The sequence below is a fragment of the Notolepis coatsorum genome (assembly GCF_963971535.1).
Source record: "Notolepis coatsorum genome assembly, chromosome: 13".
Lineage (NCBI taxonomy): Eukaryota > Metazoa > Chordata > Actinopteri > Aulopiformes > Paralepididae > Notolepis > Notolepis coatsorum.
This window is the reverse complement of record NC_140177.1, coordinates 76254017-76274416: the sequence shown is the minus strand read 5'-3', so window position 1 is coordinate 76274416 and position 20400 is coordinate 76254017. Positions and strand designations below refer to the sequence as shown.

At 43.3% G+C, this 20400-nt stretch overlaps 1 protein-coding gene across 1 annotated transcript; it reads left to right on the top strand.

Annotated features, from left to right (window-relative positions):
• Positions 1 to 1476: 1476 nt before the first annotated feature.
• rgs11 (regulator of G protein signaling 11) lies at positions 1477 to 17839 on the top strand (the record flags this gene model as incomplete). Its single annotated transcript, XM_084327713.1, has 17 exons — positions 1477 to 1539; positions 1809 to 1905; positions 2629 to 2679; positions 5204 to 5310; positions 5654 to 5705; positions 6451 to 6509; positions 6918 to 6994; positions 9177 to 9258; positions 10673 to 10741; positions 11286 to 11309; positions 11409 to 11470; positions 11841 to 11954; positions 12813 to 12928; positions 16868 to 16955; positions 17079 to 17217; positions 17467 to 17549; positions 17710 to 17839. The coding sequence occupies 17 exons, from the start codon at positions 1477 to 1479 to the stop codon at positions 17837 to 17839; spliced, it is 1413 nt and encodes a 470-aa protein (XP_084183839.1).
• Between the last annotated feature and the right edge of the window lie 2561 nt (positions 17840 to 20400).

Below are 20400 nucleotides of genomic sequence, written 5' to 3'. Positions count from 1 at the left end.
AATAACAAACTCAGCAAGACCGACGGCTTCTCAGTTGCAGTGGGTGACAATATTGTCACAAGGAAAGACGAAATTACCTACCTGGGTTCCATCCTAGAGGCAAATCTTTCCTGTGACAAAATGGCATCCAATGTAATAAAAAAAGTCAACCAACGAACTAGATTCTTGTACCGGATCTCCTCTCTGGTAAACAAGAATACCCTGAAGACTGGCAGGAGCACTCATTCAAGGGTACTACGACTATGCGTGCACCTCATGGTACCAAAGCACCTCAAAGGCGCTTAAAACAAAATTACAAATATCACAAAACAAACTGGTCAGACTACTACTTGACCTTACCCCCAGAACCCACCTCACCCCTGCCCACTTTGACAACCTAGGATGGCTTAGAGTAGACGACAGAGTACAGCAACTTGCAATGGGCCTGGTCTACAAGATACACTATACGACTAAGGTACCCATGTACATGTCAAAATACTTCCCAAAGGTCAGTGAATACCACAACCACTACACCAGAGGAAGCTCAACAAATCATGTTAAACCCAGATTCGGCTCAAACAAGGGACTAAATACGATTCGCAATTATGCCACATCAATGTGGAACGCCCTACCTAAAGCTGTAAAGGAATGTGAATTGTGAATCCCTACCCACATTCAAAACCGCTCTTAAAGAGCACCTACGGGAGGCTGCAATTCGAAACTGGCCACCGTAAATGCCCAAAACCCCCACCACCTCCTAATAGACAGTCTCCTCCCCACCGCATGTATATATTCCCTCCCCGCCGTATGTATATCTCTCGAGTCTCTCCCACCCACCCACCCCCTCCTAATGTACAGTCCCCTCCCCATCATATGTATATACTCTGTCAGGATCTAGGGGTAACAGTACTGTATATTTGAATACCGTTTATGTCACAAATGTATCAGTACTAAATACCTATATGTCCCTATGCCATAAATGTCATGTATGTTGTGTATGTCATAAATGTCTATATGAATTGAAAATGGGGGACCCTGATGGAAACAAGACAACGTCTTTCTCAGGTCTGCATCCCCTTAACAATTGTGTGTATTGAGCCGTACTGTATTGTACCCATTCTGCAATCTGTTAAATAAAGTTTTCATTCATTCATTCATTCAGTCAGATGAAAAATACAGAAAATATGAATGTTGCGTTTAGATTATCCATGAACAAGCATAAAAGTGAAGCATTGACACAGTGGCAGATACTCATTTAGCCTACAACACGTCGTGTTGAAAGCCCGTGTCTCGTAACATGTAATAGAATATAAATATATTATAATCCGCTTTAATCCACATCGGGGAGCGCGCGAGCAGCGAAACAACCTCTGGACGGGTTGATGGAAGATATAAAAAAGAAAAAAGTGGTGCGCCCTCCCTTTCTCTGGCGCTCCGGTGTCAGTTCAGTTCTGCACCTCACCGTCCTGCCAACCAGGCACAGACAACACCGTGGAGATGACCATCAACACATTGGCGAAAGGTGGCTGGCAGAGGGAGCAGATGGCATGCTTCCGAAGGGTAAATATAACATATTCCAGCCTTCTTTGTTGTTTTGGTTGTGTGTTGACTCTGGACACGCATATGGCCAAATACAGCCAACTGCTCGAATGCCAATAATTTATCTAATTCAGATGAATATATTTCTTGTAAGTGTTAAATATAGGGCTATAATAATACATAACAAGGTTTTAATGTGTGCTATATTTTCACAGTTATAGCCTACTTTATAAATTCCCAAAGCTCGTGTGTGTGTGTGTGTGTGTGTGTGTGTGTGTGTGTGTCTGCAGATGGAAAAAGTGATTGTGGCCATGCAGGATCCAGACATGGGAATGAAGATGAGAAACCAGAGACTCCTCATCACTGTCATCCCACACGCCATGACAGGTGTGTGTGTGTGCGTGTGTGTGTGTGTGTGTGTGTGTGTGTGTGTGTGCGTTTGTTCATATGTATGTCTATCTGTCTACAGGTATGTGTGTGTGTGAGTGTGTGTGAGTGTGTGTGTGTGTGTGTGTGTGTGTGTGTGTGTGCGCACACGTGTGTTTTTGTTTGTTTGGTGTGTGTGTCTGTCTCTTTATGTACACGTATGTGTGTGTTTGTTTGTGCATGTGTTCATTCTTGTTTGGTGTGTAGCCTATATGTGTGTCCATGTTTGTCAGTGTGTGTGTGTGTGTGTGTGTGTGTGTGTGTGTGTGTGTGTGTGTGTGTGTGTGTGTGTGTGTGTGTGTGTGTGTGTGTGTGTGTGTGTGTGTGTGTGTGTGTGTGTGTGTGTGTGTGTGTGTATCCCACAGGACAAGGTAGAGGAAGAAAGTTCCTCTATCCTATAAGTTCCTCTTTCTTCAGAGAGAGGGAGATAGAGAGAGACACAATGAGATCGAGAAAGAGCATGAGTGAGGAGAGAGAAGGAGACAGAGAGAGAGAGCAAGAATGGTCAGACAGGCTGCTGTGGTGTCTATTGGTGAAACATAATACTGTGGAAAAGCCTATTTTATTGATCTCCCATCTCTCTCTCTCCATCTCCCTCTCTCTCTCTCTCTCTCTCTCTCTCTCTCTCTCTCTCTCTCTCTCTCTCCCCCCTGTCTGTTTCTTTCTCACTCTACCTGTCTCCAGGAATTGACATCATTGGATGGCTGATTCAGAAATACAATATCTGTGAGGAAGGTAAGTGATTTTGTTTGACACAAGAATGTAATGTCTAATAGTGTGTATGTGTGTGCTTGTGTGTGCTTGTGTGTGTGTGTGTGTGTGTGTGTGTGTGTGTGTGTACAGTATGTGAAGAGAGAGAATATCTCCGTGGAACTTTCCTGTCTGATTCTCCAATGGGTATGTCTGGGTTGTTGTCAGGGCATCGCTATGGCGTTGCTAGGATAATATACAGTGTCTTCTGCAAGCTGATTGGCAGGGGGGCAGGTGTGTGCTTCCTGTAAACAGAGGCAGGATTGGCCCCTGGGGAACTGAGTTTGATTAGCTTACCTGAGGATTATGGTTTCATCATGGTTCCCTTGAGGACTCCTGGTAGAGGAAGGTTCCTTATGCTAATTTAACGTTGATTCTTGTAAAGGGGTTGGTCCCTTTCCTCCAGGGTTCAGAGTAGATCAAGTAGATCAAGTATATCATTCAGCCATTAGATTTATCACTAGTGATAGTTATGGTACTACTCACCATTGTGTCCTGTATAATAGGGTTGGATGATCCCCCCTAGCAGAGAGGCGAGAGCTGCATTGGCATCTGCTTCTGTATATATTTGGAGATTGCCCAAATTATCTTACTTCGCTATCGGAGTGGACATCTAGACCTATTGGTACACAAATGATTGGCTTCTTACACTCAAAGCACCTAGAGTTTGTACTGAACTTGGGTAAACTGCCTTTAGCTTCTATGCTCCTGACACATGGAACGGCATACAACAAACAAACAAACAAACAAACAAACAAACAAACAAACAAACAAACAAACAAAAAAATTTATATTCTGGTATCCTTTAGTCAGTTCACATCCTTAATCACCAACCATTCCACCATAATCTGCAGTTGTTTTAATGGGTTGTGCAAACTCCATTATATTTACATATATCTTTTGTATTTATTATGTATGTGTAACGGATATGCACCGCGATAGTGTGACCAGAGATGTGGCTGGCTCGGTAGCGGTGCATGGAAGTAAAACTCACTCCCCAGAGGCATTCAAGCTCAGCGCTTAGAGAGGAATTCCTCTCTTGGCGCAGCGGTTTGTGTTGCTTCCCCCCGTGCGGACGCCCGGGGTTCGACTCCCACTCAAGGCACGGTCGAAGTCGTGGCATGTTCTATGTTGAACCGGCTACAGTGGTGCCGTGACCCGGATGCCTTGGGTGGTGTGAGTTTAGGGAGGGTGAGTGTAACGGATATGTACCGCGATAGTGTGACCAGAGATGTGGCTGGCTCGGTAGCGGTACATGGAAGTAAAACTCACTCCCCAGAGGCATCCAAACTGAGCGCTTAGAGAGGAATTCCTCTCTTGGCGCAGCGGTTTGTGTTGCTTCCCCCCGTGCGGACGCCCGGGGTTCGACTCCCACTCAAGGCACGGTCGAAGTCGTGGCAGGTTCTATGTTGAACCGGCTACATATGCATGCTCAATGTAATTGAAAATGAAGGCTTGCCCTCAATTCATTTGAAGTTGAAATAAAGATAGAATGAATGAATGAATGAATGAATGAATGAATGAATGAATGAATGAATGAATGAATGAAAGTTGACGAGACCACCTTTAAACACAGATTTAAAGGTGCACATGGTAAGATTTGGAATGAGGACTGTGTAGACTTAACCATTAATACATGATGTGCTTATTGTACTTAGTCTATACATGATCCTCATTACAAACAGTTTAAAATCATACAGAGTGCAACTTAAATGCATTGCATAATTTTTTTTGTACTATGTTACAAAAGTGGGATTGTGATGGATGTGTAGCCATTGTAGAACGATTCCCTCTCAAATTCGAGCACAAAGCTCTGATTTAAGAGAGACACATGAAGGAAACACTTAAACAAGGGAGACTTGGAGAATGGATATAGCTATGTATTCCATCACAGACGTCGTGGTCAACAGACAACAGGTGATTGTAATCAACTAGCAGGCGATTATGATTAAATGACAACCATTGCCTGTGGCATTGCGCCATATTGTTTTGCAAGACACGTCATGAGAATACTATGAATACTAAAGGCCATGATGGCCACTCACTGTTTTGGGGCATCAGTGGCTCGGGAGGTAGAGCAGTTGTCTGGTAATCCGGAGGTTCCCGGTTCGATTACTGCTCCTCCCTGGCAGTGTGTCGAAATGTCCTTGAGCAAGACACTTAACCCCTAATTGCAGGTTGGCACCTTGCATGGCTGCCTCCACCATCGATGTGTGAATGTGTGAGTGAATGGGTGAATGTGAGGAACACAATTGTAAAGCGCTTTGGATAAAAGCACTATATAAAATGCACCATTTGAGGCAAGATGGATGGGGAATGTGAAAACAGTCATTATAATGTTACTTGTTACAGTATCTACGTATGTTATCCATATAGCATTTACTGCTAAAATCAATGTTCTGTTGCCTCTAAAAAGTTCCCCAAGCATCGCTTGTGAGTGAGATTGAAGAGATGTGTGAGACAGCTCAGTTCTGGTACTAGTAGTGCTGTTCTTCTGGGGTGTTTCCAGAGGCTCTGCACCTTGGTGCCCTGCTGGTGAAGCAAGGGTATGTTTACCCCCTGAAGGAGCCACGATCCCTGGTGTTACGACCCGATGAGTCACCCTACCGCTTCCAGGTCAGAATACTCAGCATCGATTTATGTCTGTTCCAAAGTCCCTCCTCTATCTGTCATCTTCAAAGTGACTTTACCTTTTTTCCCCACTAGATTCCCCTCCCTCCATTCCTCCTTCCATTCCTCCCTTCATTTAATTACTCCATTTCCATGTCCTCCATCCATCTATCATGCCCTCAATCTGTTTTCATCACACCCTCCCTCCCTCCCTCCCTCTTCCATCCATCTATCATGCTCTCAATCTGTTTGCATCTGTTTCAATCTCTCCCTCCCTCCCTCCCTCCCTCTCTCTTCCATCCATCTTTGTCAAAAAAAGTAAATAATCTCTCTTGTCTATCTTTGTCAGACTCCTTATTTCTGGACCAGCACCAGATGGCCGGCCTCAGAGCTGGACTATGGTGAGTTTATATGATGAATATATCTAACAGAGCTGGACTATAGTCAGTTTATATGATGAATATATATATAACAGAGCTGGACTATAGAGTGAGTCTATATGATGAATATACAGTATCTAACAGAGCTGGACTATAGTCAGTTTATATTATTAATATATCTAACAGAGCTGGACTATAGTCAGTTTATATGATGAATATATATATAACAGAGCTGGCCAACGGTGAGTCTATTATGAATATATCTAACAGAGCTGGACTATAGTGAATCTAAGATGAATAATAGTAGTAGACACTTAGAGAAGTCTGCCCCTAGTCCAAATTGGTTGGTTATTATTTCATTATTGTGAGCACAGGACTTTTGGTTTGAAAGTGGGTAGATTGTACACCCAAGGAGAGGAAGTGGAAATCCTTATCTGTAACATGTAGGTTTAAGGGGTAGGGCCATTGACAAAATCGCTGTAGTTTCTGAGCGTTCAGGGTCATAGTTCACATTATAAACGCTTCAAATGTTTAATTCCCTTCTCTCTTTGAACTTATCTCCTTATTCCCTCTTCTTGTTCCCTTCTCCTTGTTCCTTCTCCTTATTCCCTCTTCTTGTTCCCTTCTCCTTGTTCCCTCTCCTTGTTCCTTCTCCTTGTCCCCTCCTCCTTGTTCATTCTCCTTGTTCCTTCTCCTTTTTCCTTCTCATTTTCCCCTCTCCTTGTTCCCTCTCCTTGTTATCTCCTTATTCCCTGATGTGCATTAGCCATCTATCTAGCTAAGAAGAACATCAGAAAACAGGGAGAGCTGATGGAGTATGAGAAGGTAAACTGTGTGGGTGTGTATCTGTGTGCACACACTTGTTTTGCATGAAGTTTGTTTTTGTGTATGTGTGTGTGTGATTGTGTGCATGTGTGAGTTAGTATCTGTTTATGTGTGTGTGACACGTGCATGTATGCCCCACTGGCCATGGATTATGCAGTGGTGAATCTTAATTTGTCTGGTTTCCAGAGTGGAGGAGGAATGTTTGCCATCCTTCTCGAAGGATCAGTCTCATTGATCTAGAACAATCCTGTCTGTTTTCCATCCTGATGAGAAAGATTTGTGTGTACGTGTATGTGTGTGTGTGTGTGTGTGTGTGTGTGTGTGTGTGTGTGTGTGTGTGTGTGTGTGTGAAATTCCTTCATATTCTGCTGTTTTATCAGATGTCCCGTTCCTCTCCTGTTGTTGTAGGAGAGTTACTGTCTACTACACAAGAGGATCAACCACACATGGGACTTTGTGGTGATGCAGGCCAGAGAACAACTCAGGTAACACACACACACACACCCAGACATGCTCTCTTTCACACACAAATGCAAACCTGTGCAAGGATGCACAGACACACGTGCACACATATATATTCCACACACACACACACACACACACACACACACACACACACACACACACACACACACACACACACACACACACACACACACACACACACACACACACACACAGGGCCGCCTCAGGGGGTGTGCGAGCAGTGCGGTCGCACAGGGCCTCGCGGGAAGGGGGGCCTCGCAATTTTTTTTTTATTTTTATTTTTTTTATTTATTTAATTTTTTTTGCGAGGCCCCCCTTCCCGCGAGGCCCTTTTTCATCACAGACCTAAAATCTAGTTTTGCTTATATGCTTATATATTTCACATTAGACACGTTTGTAGAATGTGTCTGACTTGTTCCTGCCTCTGCGGCTCTGCAGACTGCAGTTTTCCGGTTTCTGCGGCTTTGCTGCTCTACAGATTTTAGGATAGTGTTTCCGGGCCCTTCTCCCGTCCGCCGTAATACACAAAATAGAAGAAGAAGAAGAAGAAGAAGAAGAAGACACACGACTAACACGAGGTAGAGGGATGATCTAATTCAGCGCTATTCAGAGGAGCCAGTGGATGTCTTTTCAAAAGCAGCATGGATCAGAAGAAATTACACCGTGGGCCAAGAAAGTCTCCTTCCAACTTTACCATTGGCGCCGCATTGATACTGCGTTATGGTGAGTCAACTATTATTATATTCCCGCCGTGGACCTATCTCTCTCTCTCTCTCTCTGGAGCCAAACTGGTCGACTAGCTAATAGTACTACTAGTAGCTAACGGTGTGTGCCTGGTGTCAGCACCTGGCTGTATGTAGCCGCATAGCTTGCTTCTGCGTTAGCTAATGGTTAGCGATAGCCTGATTGAGCTAACTGTTAGCCAGTTAGCTGTTTAGCTTCGACGTTAACTGCCGGCTGCGCTCGGCTGGGAACGTTCGTTTGATGCTATCAGTTAGCCTTGAGTTAGCTGTTAGCTTGTGCTACGACCATTGACATTAGCCGTGAGAATAGCAGGGGGTTCTGGCACTCTGACTACGACATCATCTTTGACAGAAGATGTAGTCGGGCCTGCACCATGACAAGGCTCTGGCAGCAGCTTATTTTTGTCCCGACAGCGAGAGGCCTTTCGTCAACGTGGAGACCTGTGTTACGGCCTTTCGCCCTGCGTTCCTTGGTGCAGGTAAGATTAATGAAAATGTCATGACATTACCCCACTCTTCCTTCCTTCCCCTCCCGAATGTTTTGTTAATAACGATGTTTTTTTCCAGGCAAAACATATGCTACTTCACAACATTTGGAGATACGACATGTGCTGTGTGTGAATGTCTTGGTCGTTTGTGTAGCTTGGGTAGCGTTGGGCCGTTGGCCAAAGCTGTGTGTGTCACAGTACCTGGCTAGCTTATTTAGCTGATGTCGGCCATTGGCTCCTTGCTGCTTTGGTTTCTCTATAGACCCTCTTCTCTTTGGATTTAAGTGTTGATCTTTGTCCTTTTTGATCTCTCATACATGCTCTCTCTCTAACACACACACATGCTCTCTCTCTCTCTCTCTCTCTCTCTCTCTCTCTCTCATACATGCTCTCTCTCTAACACACATGCTCTCTCTCTCTCTCTCTCTCTTTCTAACACACACAGTCTGCCTATGGCGGCCTTTCTCGATGGCTAGGCTGTGCTCGCTGAGTCTGTATAGTCAAGGATCTTCAGTCACAGTGCTCAGGTATTCTGCCACTGTGTACTCTCTGTTTAGGGCCAAATAGCATTTCAATTTCTTTCCAATGTGTCTCTCTCTCTCTCTCTCTCTCTCTGTACACTGTATATTGACTGTAGAACGGGAGCTCTCTCTCGCTCTCTCTTTTGCTATATGTTGACTGTATCATGCCCCGCCTCGGGCAGCGCTATTATTTAAGAATATGTTGACTGTATGAAAAAAAAAAAAAAAAATATATATATATATATATATATATATATATATAATTTCTTTTTTTTTTAAAAACCTTTTGGGGGGGGGGGGGGGGGGGGGGGCTCGCGTTAAATCTCGCACAGGGCCTCGCATTTCTCCCAGGCGGCCCTGCACACACACACACACACACACACACACACACACACACACACACACATTTACATGGTATTTTCTCTTTAGGGCATCAAAACAGAGGCGGAAGGCAGATCGGATAGTTCTAGAATGTCAAGAGCAGGCCTACTGGCTCATCAACAGACCCCAAGTATGTGCCTCTATTCTATTCTATTCCTCTGCTACACTTCTACATACTGCTACTAGTGGTACTACTACTACTACTACTACTACTTAGGGGTGTAAAGTACTTGAGTAATTGTACTTCGTTACAATACTTAAGTACTGTTTTGGGGGATTTGTACTTTACTTGAGTATTATTAGGTTTGTATACTTGTACTTTTACTCAATTACATTTCAGAGGAAAAAAACATACCTTTTACTCCTTAAATTTTAAATACAGACCTACAAAGTACAAAGTACAAATCTCGCAGGGCCAACAATTTTAATTAGTATATTTGTTTCTCTGGCCGAACTAACGTTAACGTTATTAATCCTGCGGCCGCACTTTATTTAAAGACAGCCAATCAAATCCCCATCAATGGAAAATGAACCCGCCCATACCCATGCTGATTGGTCCGTGTGCAAGACTGAAAGCGGGGATCTTTGATTAAACACCTGCTATCAGAAGAATAGACAGTCAGAAAAAAGGTTTTTACTTTAACTTTTTAGTACTTAAGTACATTTAAAAATAGAAACTTTTTTACTTTTACTCAAGTGTGTTTTTAGCCAGATATTCTGACTTTTACTTGAGTACGATTTTGAGACGGTACCCATACTTTCACTTAAGTATAATTTCTGGGTACTTTTTACACCCCTGCTACTACCACTACCACTACTACTACTACTACTACTACTACTACTACTACTACTACTACTACTACTACTACTACTACTACTACTACTACTACTACTACTACTACTAGTAGTTCTAGTCTACTGCTATATTCTTTACTATACTATAACACCCTGTTCTACTCTATGTTGATTTGGGAAACAGTTTGAGTTCTCAGTGAGGTCTGATAGCCTGACTAATCGTCAGCCCCAGTTCCTTCTGCTTCCTGCATGAAATATTCAGCTCCTCTGGTAAGAGCTTCAGTAGCTAAGCGAGGAGATAAAGCAAGGGGAAAGAGAGAGAGAGAGAGAGAGAGAGCGAGAGAGAGAGAGAGAGAGAGAGAGAGAGAGAGAGAGAGAGAGAGAGAGAGAGAGAGAGACAGACACTGAGAAAGAGCGGGTGAGGAAGAGAGGTGATCAGGGACATGGGGTGATGGAGAGTGAAAGGGAGGGCAGGAGGAGGAGAGGGGAGGGGTCTATACTCCATCCTTTTCTTTTCCTCATGAATTAAGAACGAGGGATGGAGAAAAAGAAAGAGAAATGGGGGAACAAAAGTCAGAGCCAGTAGAGTGGATGGCTAAGTACTCGCTAGCATGCACACACGCATGCACAGTTGCACACACACACACACACACACACACACACACACACACACAGGAATGAATGCGTGGATGTGCACACACAGACCCAATGTGACACAAATGTGTGTGTGTGTGCATGTGTGTTCCCAGCCCGGGGCTCATAATGTGTTTGACATGGGTCCAGAGAGATGGAACAACATCAACACACGAGTCACACTAGTAAGTGATGTCACCTTACATCACCTTACCTTGTTTCCTGCGCAACTCTCTTGTTTTTCTACCTTGACCATTCTAAGATGACATGATAACACATCTCTCGCTCTCCCTGTCCCCCTCTCATTTTCCTCTCTCTTCTATCACTTTTCCTATTTATTCATGCTTGCACTGTTCCAAAGTAAGTGCAACAGATAACTGTAATATGCCACTGGCAACACTAAGTGAATACACTGTACATACATGACTTGTGTTATAGTACATTGATTCATTATGAGTGGAAACATCATAATTACATCACACATGTCCAACTCAATAACTCTCAGAACCAAATTAATGGAAATGGTGTAGTTTTGGGATATGTCTCAGATAATGGTGGAGACTGTAAGCGAGGCTTTTTTGGGTTCCTATAAGCCTGTAGTATTAGGGCAGACACGGAGCAAGGCACCTCCATATTTACTGTCACTCACAATGTAATCAGTGTGTGTATTATTAACATAACCTCTCTCTCTCTCTCTCTCTCTCTGGGTGTTTACCTGGATAGAACTAGAATGCTGACTACTTCAAGAGAGAGGTAAGCATAGTGAATATTTAATACCCTCATTGGAACTATACAGTACATGGTATATACTTACTGCGTGTGTGTGTGTGTGTATGTATTTATTGCTTATAGATTGAAAACAGTAAAAGGGCGCTTGGAAGAAACCGTGTAAAGTCTTCAATATGCCTGGAGGGGTATGTATCACACACACACACACACGCACGCATGCACACACACTTACACACACACACACAGTCACACACACAATGATTCACCGCATAAATACTGTAGTGATTCTAAAGGACTAATGGACATGGCACTGTTGGACCATCATGTTCATCACTTTCCCTCTATTGCACGCATGCACACGCACACACACACACACACACACACACACACTCTAATACTCTGGGTATAAGAGCCTCTAATGGAGGCGTCCTGGAGGCAAGTTGGAATTAGTGGCCATTAACTCACATGATCCGCAGCACTAATATAATAATACTGTGTGTGTGTGTGTGCATCTTACATGTGTGTGTATCTGTGTATGTGTTTGTGTGTGTGTAGATTTGTGAAGTTCAGTGAACAGTACCAGAACCATGACCCTATCATGCAGGGCTGCCTTCCCAGCAACCCCTGGATCTCAGATGACACCTCCCATTGGACCATGAATGCAAACATGTGAGCACACATACACACACACTAAACTAAAACATATTATACTGTATATTGTATTAAAGGGCCACTTCGCTGATTTTCAACCATAATCCTTTCTGTTGTGAGGAGGTCATGTGATAATCTTTGGCTCGAAAAAACGCTGTCGGATGATGTCACTCAGAGGAGAACAGACCTCTAGTTTACTGCACACACTATTTCATCAACTTTCCTACTACAATTTAAAATATTTGAGGAAAGAGTGTCTGCAGTTAACTGTTGTTACATGTTGAATATGTTGTTAGGTTTTATGTCCAAGTATCACATATCCTCCTCACAGAGAACTATTATTACAACATATGTCTTAAATATCCAGCACTAAACAACAGTTGAGACTTAAAGGGATAGTTCAGAACTTTTATTATTATTATTATGTTTAACATAAAGTCTGTATGAAATACTTGCCAGTAGTGTAACTGAGGCCTAGCTGCAGTATTAGCTGACTTACTGGTTGCGATTGGCGAAGTTCTGGTGGTGATTGAAGAGAGGCAGTTTGTACAGACAGGAGCTTGTCACCATTGACTTTGCATTGGTTCGTGGCCAACTAGCCGGCGCTGTTATGAGGAACAGCATGGATCTCTGTCTGTTTCCTTGTCTGTATCTGAATCTGTCTCTGTATTCGTCTCTGTATCCATATCTGTATCCGTCTCTGTATGTATCTGTCTCTGAATTTGTCTCTGTGTCTGAATCTTTATCTGTCTCTGTATCTGTGTCTGAATGTGTCTATATCTGCATCTGTCTCTGTGTCTGTATCTTTATCTGTATCTGTGTCTGAATGTGTCTATATCTGTCTCTGTGCCTTGACGTCTCTGTCTGTGTGAGCAGGGTGTTCACTCCGACCAGACTGAGGGTGGAACGCTGGAGCTTCAGCTTCATGGAGCTCCTGAAGGACTCCATGGGGAAGAAGGAGTTCATGATCTACCTGGAGAAAGAGTTCAGTGGTGAGAGTTCAATTTTGATCCTTTATTTAGTCAGGAATGTCCCATTGAGATACAATCACTGTTCTTCCAGGGATTCCTGGTCAAGATGGCAGCAAAAAACATAAAATGTTCACATCCATGACATAGTCCACATCAAGTCTATATGAAATCCAGGTTATGTGGAGCAACAGCAGGTTTCCTTCAAGGCAGTAGGCTATGTAAACGACCTTGAAGAGATTATGCTGATGACTGCTGATGACTATTAACTCAATCAGTGCCAGATGGCGCTGTGTACCGTGTGGTAAGAAGGCCACCGCTTTAAAGTATAGGGATACATGGCGGCGTTTGCAGGGCTCAAACTATATTATATATCATAGCTATAGATATAATACTATTGCCCATTTTACATCGAGTATCTATCGTTCAATTTGTGAAAAAAATAAAATACATACATCCATACATTCCCGTTTTATACCGTGGTGAATATGAGTATAATAATAATAATAATAATAATAATAATGCAGGACTTAGGAAGTCTTTATTTGGCATGCAAACGACACACACATGCGATGGGCGGCACACACACACAGGAACACACATGCAATTTTCTTGTGTCGCCTAATGCGTGGTGAATATGAGTATAGTTTTAGAGTAATCCTGTCTAATCCCAGAAAAAGATGCTATGCAGCAATACGTGCATTTCACTAAAAACGTGCCATTTCTCGCCTGTATCAACAATCAATCTGAAATCAACGCTATATTATCGGTATTATGTTTTATCATGAATGCATGAAAGGGTGGGGGGACGGACGTTTTTCTATGCTTTGATCGTCACCAACGGAATACGTTTACAATTCGTTTACAATGATCTGATTGCCATTCCAAGTATTGATGTCGATCGTGTTGCCAACATAATCCACCAAAGAACATGAACCGGGAGTGCTTGATTCTCCTCAATCCCGTTATAAACGCGTGTCCTGCCCGACAAGGAAAACCCGGCCCGGACTTTTTAGATCGACGCACAGCCCACGCCAGAAAGTTTCAAAGATGTGCAATACCGGCCGCAAGGCGGCAGGCGGCGTTATTGGACGTTTGCGATCTCAGACTCATTCCGAATGATAACACAGGCTCCCTCGATGGATTATGAATGGGAATATCGAATAAAAGAAATAACGATAGAAAACCCGACTTTTCAGGGGCGGTCAGGTGGCGTAGCGGAGATTGCGTTCGTCACCAACACCGGAGACGCTGGATTCGCCTGTTCGAATCCAGCTCCCGGCGTTGTCACCAGCTTGGCTGGCCGTTCACACTAATACAATTGGCAGTATTAGAGGGTGGGAAAGCTGGCGGGGTGGGTCCGGGTCGTTGTAAACAGCGACTCCTACAGTTCGGTCGGGGCGCCTGCTCAGCGCGGATAGGATCTAAGGGGGGTAGTGTGATCCTTCCACACGTTACACCCTCTCAGTGAGAGTCCACGCTGCCAGGTGAAAAGAAGCGGTTGATTGGCTAGACGTGTGTCGGAGGAAGCACGTGATGGCCTCCACTCTCCCAGACCGACTGTGGGGGGTAAGTGCGCAGCGACCAGGAAGGGGATTGGGAATTGGCATAACGACTAACATTGGGATGGGAGAAAATCGGAGGAAAAAGGAGGGGGGAAAAGATAAAAAAAAAAAAAAAAAAAAAAATAACTTTTCTCGGGTTTGGCGCTCAAGCGTCGACGAGTTAACCCGACTTTATTCGTGAATGGCATCCAATGAGTTAAAGCCCCAATCTGGATATATATATATATAACTTTGATCATATAAATGTATATTCACATAATATATTCTTGAAGAGTTTTGTTTGTAGATGGAAAACAAGGTTTTTGAAACCTTCTTAGGGCCGTGTCGACCGGGGACGTTTTATGAGTTCTCAGCTCCTTTCTGTCATTAATTTCTATGCTACAGACGCGACAGGCGCGCTCCTTTTCCCAGCGCCGCGCCTCGCGTTTTAGTGCTCTCGGCGCCTAGCGTTTTTGGGCGGAGCGCTCCCAGCGCCTAAAGTTAAAACTAGTTCATCAAGGTAACTTTTTTTGACCGACCAATCAACATCGAGCAAGTGGCGGAGCCGCGGGAGTCGCGAGACGCTCTGGAAACGCTCTGAGCATGCATATTTTTTTATACCATGGTGAATATAAGTATGGTTTTAAAGTGGTTTAGGGTAATTCCTGTGAGGCTAGTAGGGGAGAGTGGGGTGAGTAGTGCCAAGGGGCATGTAGTTCCACCCCTGTTATCTAGAAAACCATAGAAGAAGTTGGTCATGTGACAACATATTTTTGAAGAGGCATCCATTTCACTCAACCTGCAGAGAAGGGAGACACCTGGCTTGAGAGGTAAGCACATTTAAGTTCAAAAAACTGTTTTTTGCCCTCCAAAGTAAAATTTGTATGATCAAGGTTTTTTGATTGCTGTGTTTGAACAATTATAGACAATTTTGAAAACAGTTCACACATGTTTTAGTGCTTTAGTAAGCTACACCATGAGTCTATACAGTTACCATGATGCTAGCTCAAAACAGCTGGGGGATGCATTTTTTTCAAAATGGTAGGCTTGGGGTGATTTGTGCCAAAGGGCCTGGGTTAAGTTGTGCCAGATATTCTCTTTGTTAAGTTGCCCCAACTTATTTTATTAACTATATATATTACTTTATTGTATTTTATTGTTATTGTACATTGCATTCTTGCATTTGATCACTAAAACTATGTGATATTCTTAATTTTAGACCAAAATCCATCATGCCACGCAGATATACAAACGGAAGACAGACAGGGTTTCAACTCCTCTTGAGAAGTTGGAAAGAGCAGTGAAAGAGGTGCAACAGGGGAAGACTATACGTCAGGTTGGAAAGGAGATGAAGATCTGCAGGAGGGTGCTCCAGTAGCACACCATGTTACCGCGCTGCGTCGCGGAACTCCGTGCTGCGTCACAGATCTGGTTGACTCAGAGTTCAATTCCCGGACTCGCCGTCATTTGCCGAATGTCTCCCCCTGCTCTCTCTCCCGTTTCACCCTACAACTGTCGGTCATGCTTGACCAGGAAAGCGATAAACGCTAAAAAAAAAAGTAAAAAAAAAAAAGAAGATCTGCAGGATGCTTTTACCGCTTTTGAGATTAAAATGATCTGTTTTACCTAAAATTATCAATGGCACAATTTACCCCAGTGTATTCTCTCTAATGTCACAACTTACCCCGCACCGGGGGCAAGTTGTGCCACAAAACCACTTTGGCGGATGAGATTCCAAAAAGAATATTCCAATTATTTGATTGCCATCTGCTAGATCGTATGTCCATTTGGGCCACGACATAACCCCCCACAGCATAATGAATCGGGCGTCCCGAAAACTATTCAATGCGATCGGGTAGACCCCTCGGTCCAGGCTACTCGAAAACTCCGCCCGGATCAATTTCAATGATACACAGCCACATACACAGTCACAAAGGGAGTGCAACATCGGCCGCATACCACCAGGCGGCGGTATTGTACTTTTGCGATCTCAGAGTCATTCCATATGGTTGCACAGCCTTCCTGGATGATTCATGAATGGAAATAGCGAATAAAAGAAATAGCGATCAAATAACGTATATATGTACGTGGTTGGCGTTATTCGATTGGCGGACAAACACGTATTAAATCATTGTTGGCAGGGAATGAGTTAATGGCCACAAAGTATAGTAAAAAGAACTATATTAATATAGTAATAATAACCTGTTGTCTGATGTTAAGTCCTTGTATTAAGATCTCAGTAAATCAACAGGAGAATGAAAACACGTCTTTTAATTTTTGGGGCTACTATTTGTTTATGTTTGGATCACAGATTGGGCCTTTGGGAAGGAGGGATGGGAGGGATGACCACTGGGTAGGAGATGGATGGAGACAAAGGATTCATTCACAATCTGATTCTCTCTCCAACTGGGTTTGGTAGCGGAGAACCTGTGCTTCTGGCAGGCCTGTGAGGATCTGAGGCACGGAGAAAGTTCTAAGATCATACAGAAAGTAGAGGAGGTTTACAAGTAGGTTTAAACACACACACGTGGTAACTACATGAATATACCATATATAATCGTAATTTAAAAAATTTATTGAAATTCTGTGTGTGTGTGTGTGTGTGTGTGTGTGTGTGGTCACACCACCAGGCAGTTCCTGGCTCCGGGAGCGTCTAAGTGGGTGAACATTGACAGTAAGACGATGGATAAAACTCTAACAGGAATCCAACGGCCACATCGCTTTGTCATGGACGATGCACAGATGCACATCTACTTTCTCATGAAGAAGGTCTGTATAGAATAGAATATGCACGTACAAAAAAACCACAATACATGTGTTGGACAGAAGAAAGGCACCTTGTCTGCAGACATAGCATGCTCTCAAGTGGATTACATTTTTCTAATTTCTTATTGCCTATATCTATTGTCTTCCTATTACTCTGCCCGTACCTGTACCGCCTTTCTCCAAGGGGATCAATAAAGGAATATCTGATCTTAATAGATTTTTGAATGTGTGTTGGTGTGTGTGCTTATGTAGGACTCCTATCCAAGATATTTGAAGTCTGATCTGTACAAGAACAAGTTGGCCAAAGCTCTTGTCCCCCAGGAGACCAAGAAAAGGTGCCAATACTTTTTTTTTTATTATCTTTTTATTCTCTCAGTATCAGACATTTTCTATAATATTAGATAGCACAATATTGTTTTCTTACTCAAGTCACTTCATACCATAACACTAGTTTCTTATTCAATGAATGCTTGGCCTCTCCCTCTCTTTCTCAAGTGTATTTCCCTTCATGAGACGCCAGCGCCATGCTAGTCCCTCACCTGCCCAGGCTGTCACCCAGGCAATCGAGGAAGATGAACATGCCAAGGGGGCGGGTACCAATTCATCAATGGTCTCCCAGGTCTGATCGATATGGCAACCGGGTGTGACAACCAGTCGGACAACACTAGTACGATGTCCTCGCAGCTCGTCTCCCTTGATCACCATAGTAACCATTGACAGATCACTGTTCATCTTTTTCTTTTATCTTTGATCAAAACGCAAACCCGAATATACATTTTCTTTATATTCCAAGTTTTACAGCGATGATATGCTGACTAACTAGATCTCAGTCCTTAAAGGACGGGCGTCAGTGTAGGTTTTAGTTTAGATCTTATTCCAGCACCAAGACAATGGCATAAATGTAAACATTTTATAATAGCTTTTACACCACTACATCTCAGTAAAAAGAATGTTGAACCTACCTCTACGCGTGATATGGTCCCTGATAAGAAGTCTTCCTATCCAGCCTATACTTTCATCCCCAGATCCAACAGAGCCATTGTAAATGTAAACCCTTCCTTGTAATATTCACTGTGAAAGAGCCGTGTGAGTTTGTACGCAGGTACAGAGCACTAGAAACACATGGTAGAGTGCGTATGAACTGGAAAACGTCTGAGTTGTAATAGGCGTGTTCGAGATTGATTTCGGCTCGCCTCGAAAATAGACGAGTGCAGCCGGGGGAGGAGTCAGAACGTCGGACACTTCAGATTTCACAAGAGCCTCTCGCCTAGTCTCGCATGGCAGATACACGTTCACGTCACCACACACCTGTCCAGCTCATTATAATGCGATGGCCGCGTGCACAATTAGATTAGATTCAAATGTACAGCACACCATATACTGCTATAGTGGAATATACTATTCATATACCATACCATATGTATACCATCCTGTTGCGCGCTCCTGGCCACCGCAGCGAGCACACACAACACACACACACTGCTGAATAATTCTGTTTTGCATCAATATATATATATACTGTATATTGAGGCAAAACAGAATTATATATACAGTATATATTGAGGCAAAACAGACGTGTGTGTGTATGTGCGGGATACAGTACTATCAGCTCAGCTGCTGCATCGTTAATGAACTATAGATTTATATGGAATTCGTTAATATATCTAGCGATTGGGTTAACTGAGAGCCAGATTGCTTAGAGGAGTACTGTACATAGAGCGGTAATGGTCAGATTGCTCATTGAGTCATGACTATAAATGCAAAACGTAATTGTCGTATTTATTACCATTATAATTATTTAATTCCGATGATAGAAACAGTCCGTCTGTAGAATCGACTTGAAGAAGCAATCACCATTTGTTCAGGGGGGTTGATATATTGTTATTTTGATATAAACTCCATTGCAGAGATGGTTATTAAGACAGCATTCATTACTCTGATAAAAATAATTTGGTGTCTGACAGCTTGAAGTTTATCATGATATGATAACTTTATTTGAGGAAGCTCTTGGTACCCAAACTCCTGTATCCAATAATAATAATAGTTCAAGTTCAAGTTCTTTAATAGTTGTCATACAGAAGTACAGAATACTTTCATACAAAATGCTTCTTACTGTTACGCTCCAGAGACTGTGCTAGACAAGATAGTATCAAATAACATAATATAGCATGTAATTTAGAAGAAGAAAAATGAGGTCACAGTGTTCGGTATAGACATATGTACAATGTTCTGAGTTACCATATAATATACAATACTATGCAGTGTACTAATGTACAGTACTATCTAGTGCAAAGCAGAAATGGGATGAGGTACAATTTTAGGTACAATTTACAGTAAGGTGTACGAGTTGTAGTGCAATCCTTCATCAATAAATATAAAGTGTGGGGAGTGGGTGCTACAGTGTGTTTGTTTAAAGTGGGTGTGTGCTATAAAGTGTGTGGAGTGGGTGCTACAGTGTGTTTGTTTAAAGTGAGTGTGTGCGTGTGGATGTGTGTGCTATGTGCGTTTGGTGGTTGTTGTTGTGTAGTGTTCATTCATTGTTCATTTAGCAGCCTGATGGCCTGGGGATAGAAGCTTCTTCTGAGTCTTTCTGTGCTCGCCTTGAGACTCCGGTATCGCTTGCCTGACCGCAGCAGTTCAAAGAGGCAGTTGTTCGGGTGACTGGAGTCTTTAATGATTCTCTTAGCCTTGCCCTTGCAACGCTTGTTGTAAATGTTCTGGAGGGTGGGGAGCCCCCCTCCAATTGTGCGTTCGGCTGAACGTGTCACTCTTTGTAGTCTGCTTCGGTCTTGTGCAGTGCTATTCCCAAACCAGGAGGTGATGTTGCCGGTCAAGATGCTCTCTATTGTACATGAGTAGAAGTTCTTAAGGATCTTCTGACTGACTTGGAACTTCCTTAGGCGCCTGAGGAAGTAGAGGCGTTGTCGTGCCTTCTTCACAACACTGTCAATGTGTGTGGTCCATGTCAAGTCCTCGGATATGTAGGCTCCGAGGTACTTAAAGCTGTTGACTCTCTCAACCGGTGCCCCGTCGATGCTGAGGGGGCTGTAGTCCTTGACCCCCGACCTCCTGAAGTCCACAATCATCTCCTTTGTTTTGCTGACGTTCAGGGAGAGGCTGTTTTCCTGGCACCATCCCGCCAGGACCTTGACCTCTAATAATAAATATATCTGATAGACGGGACCC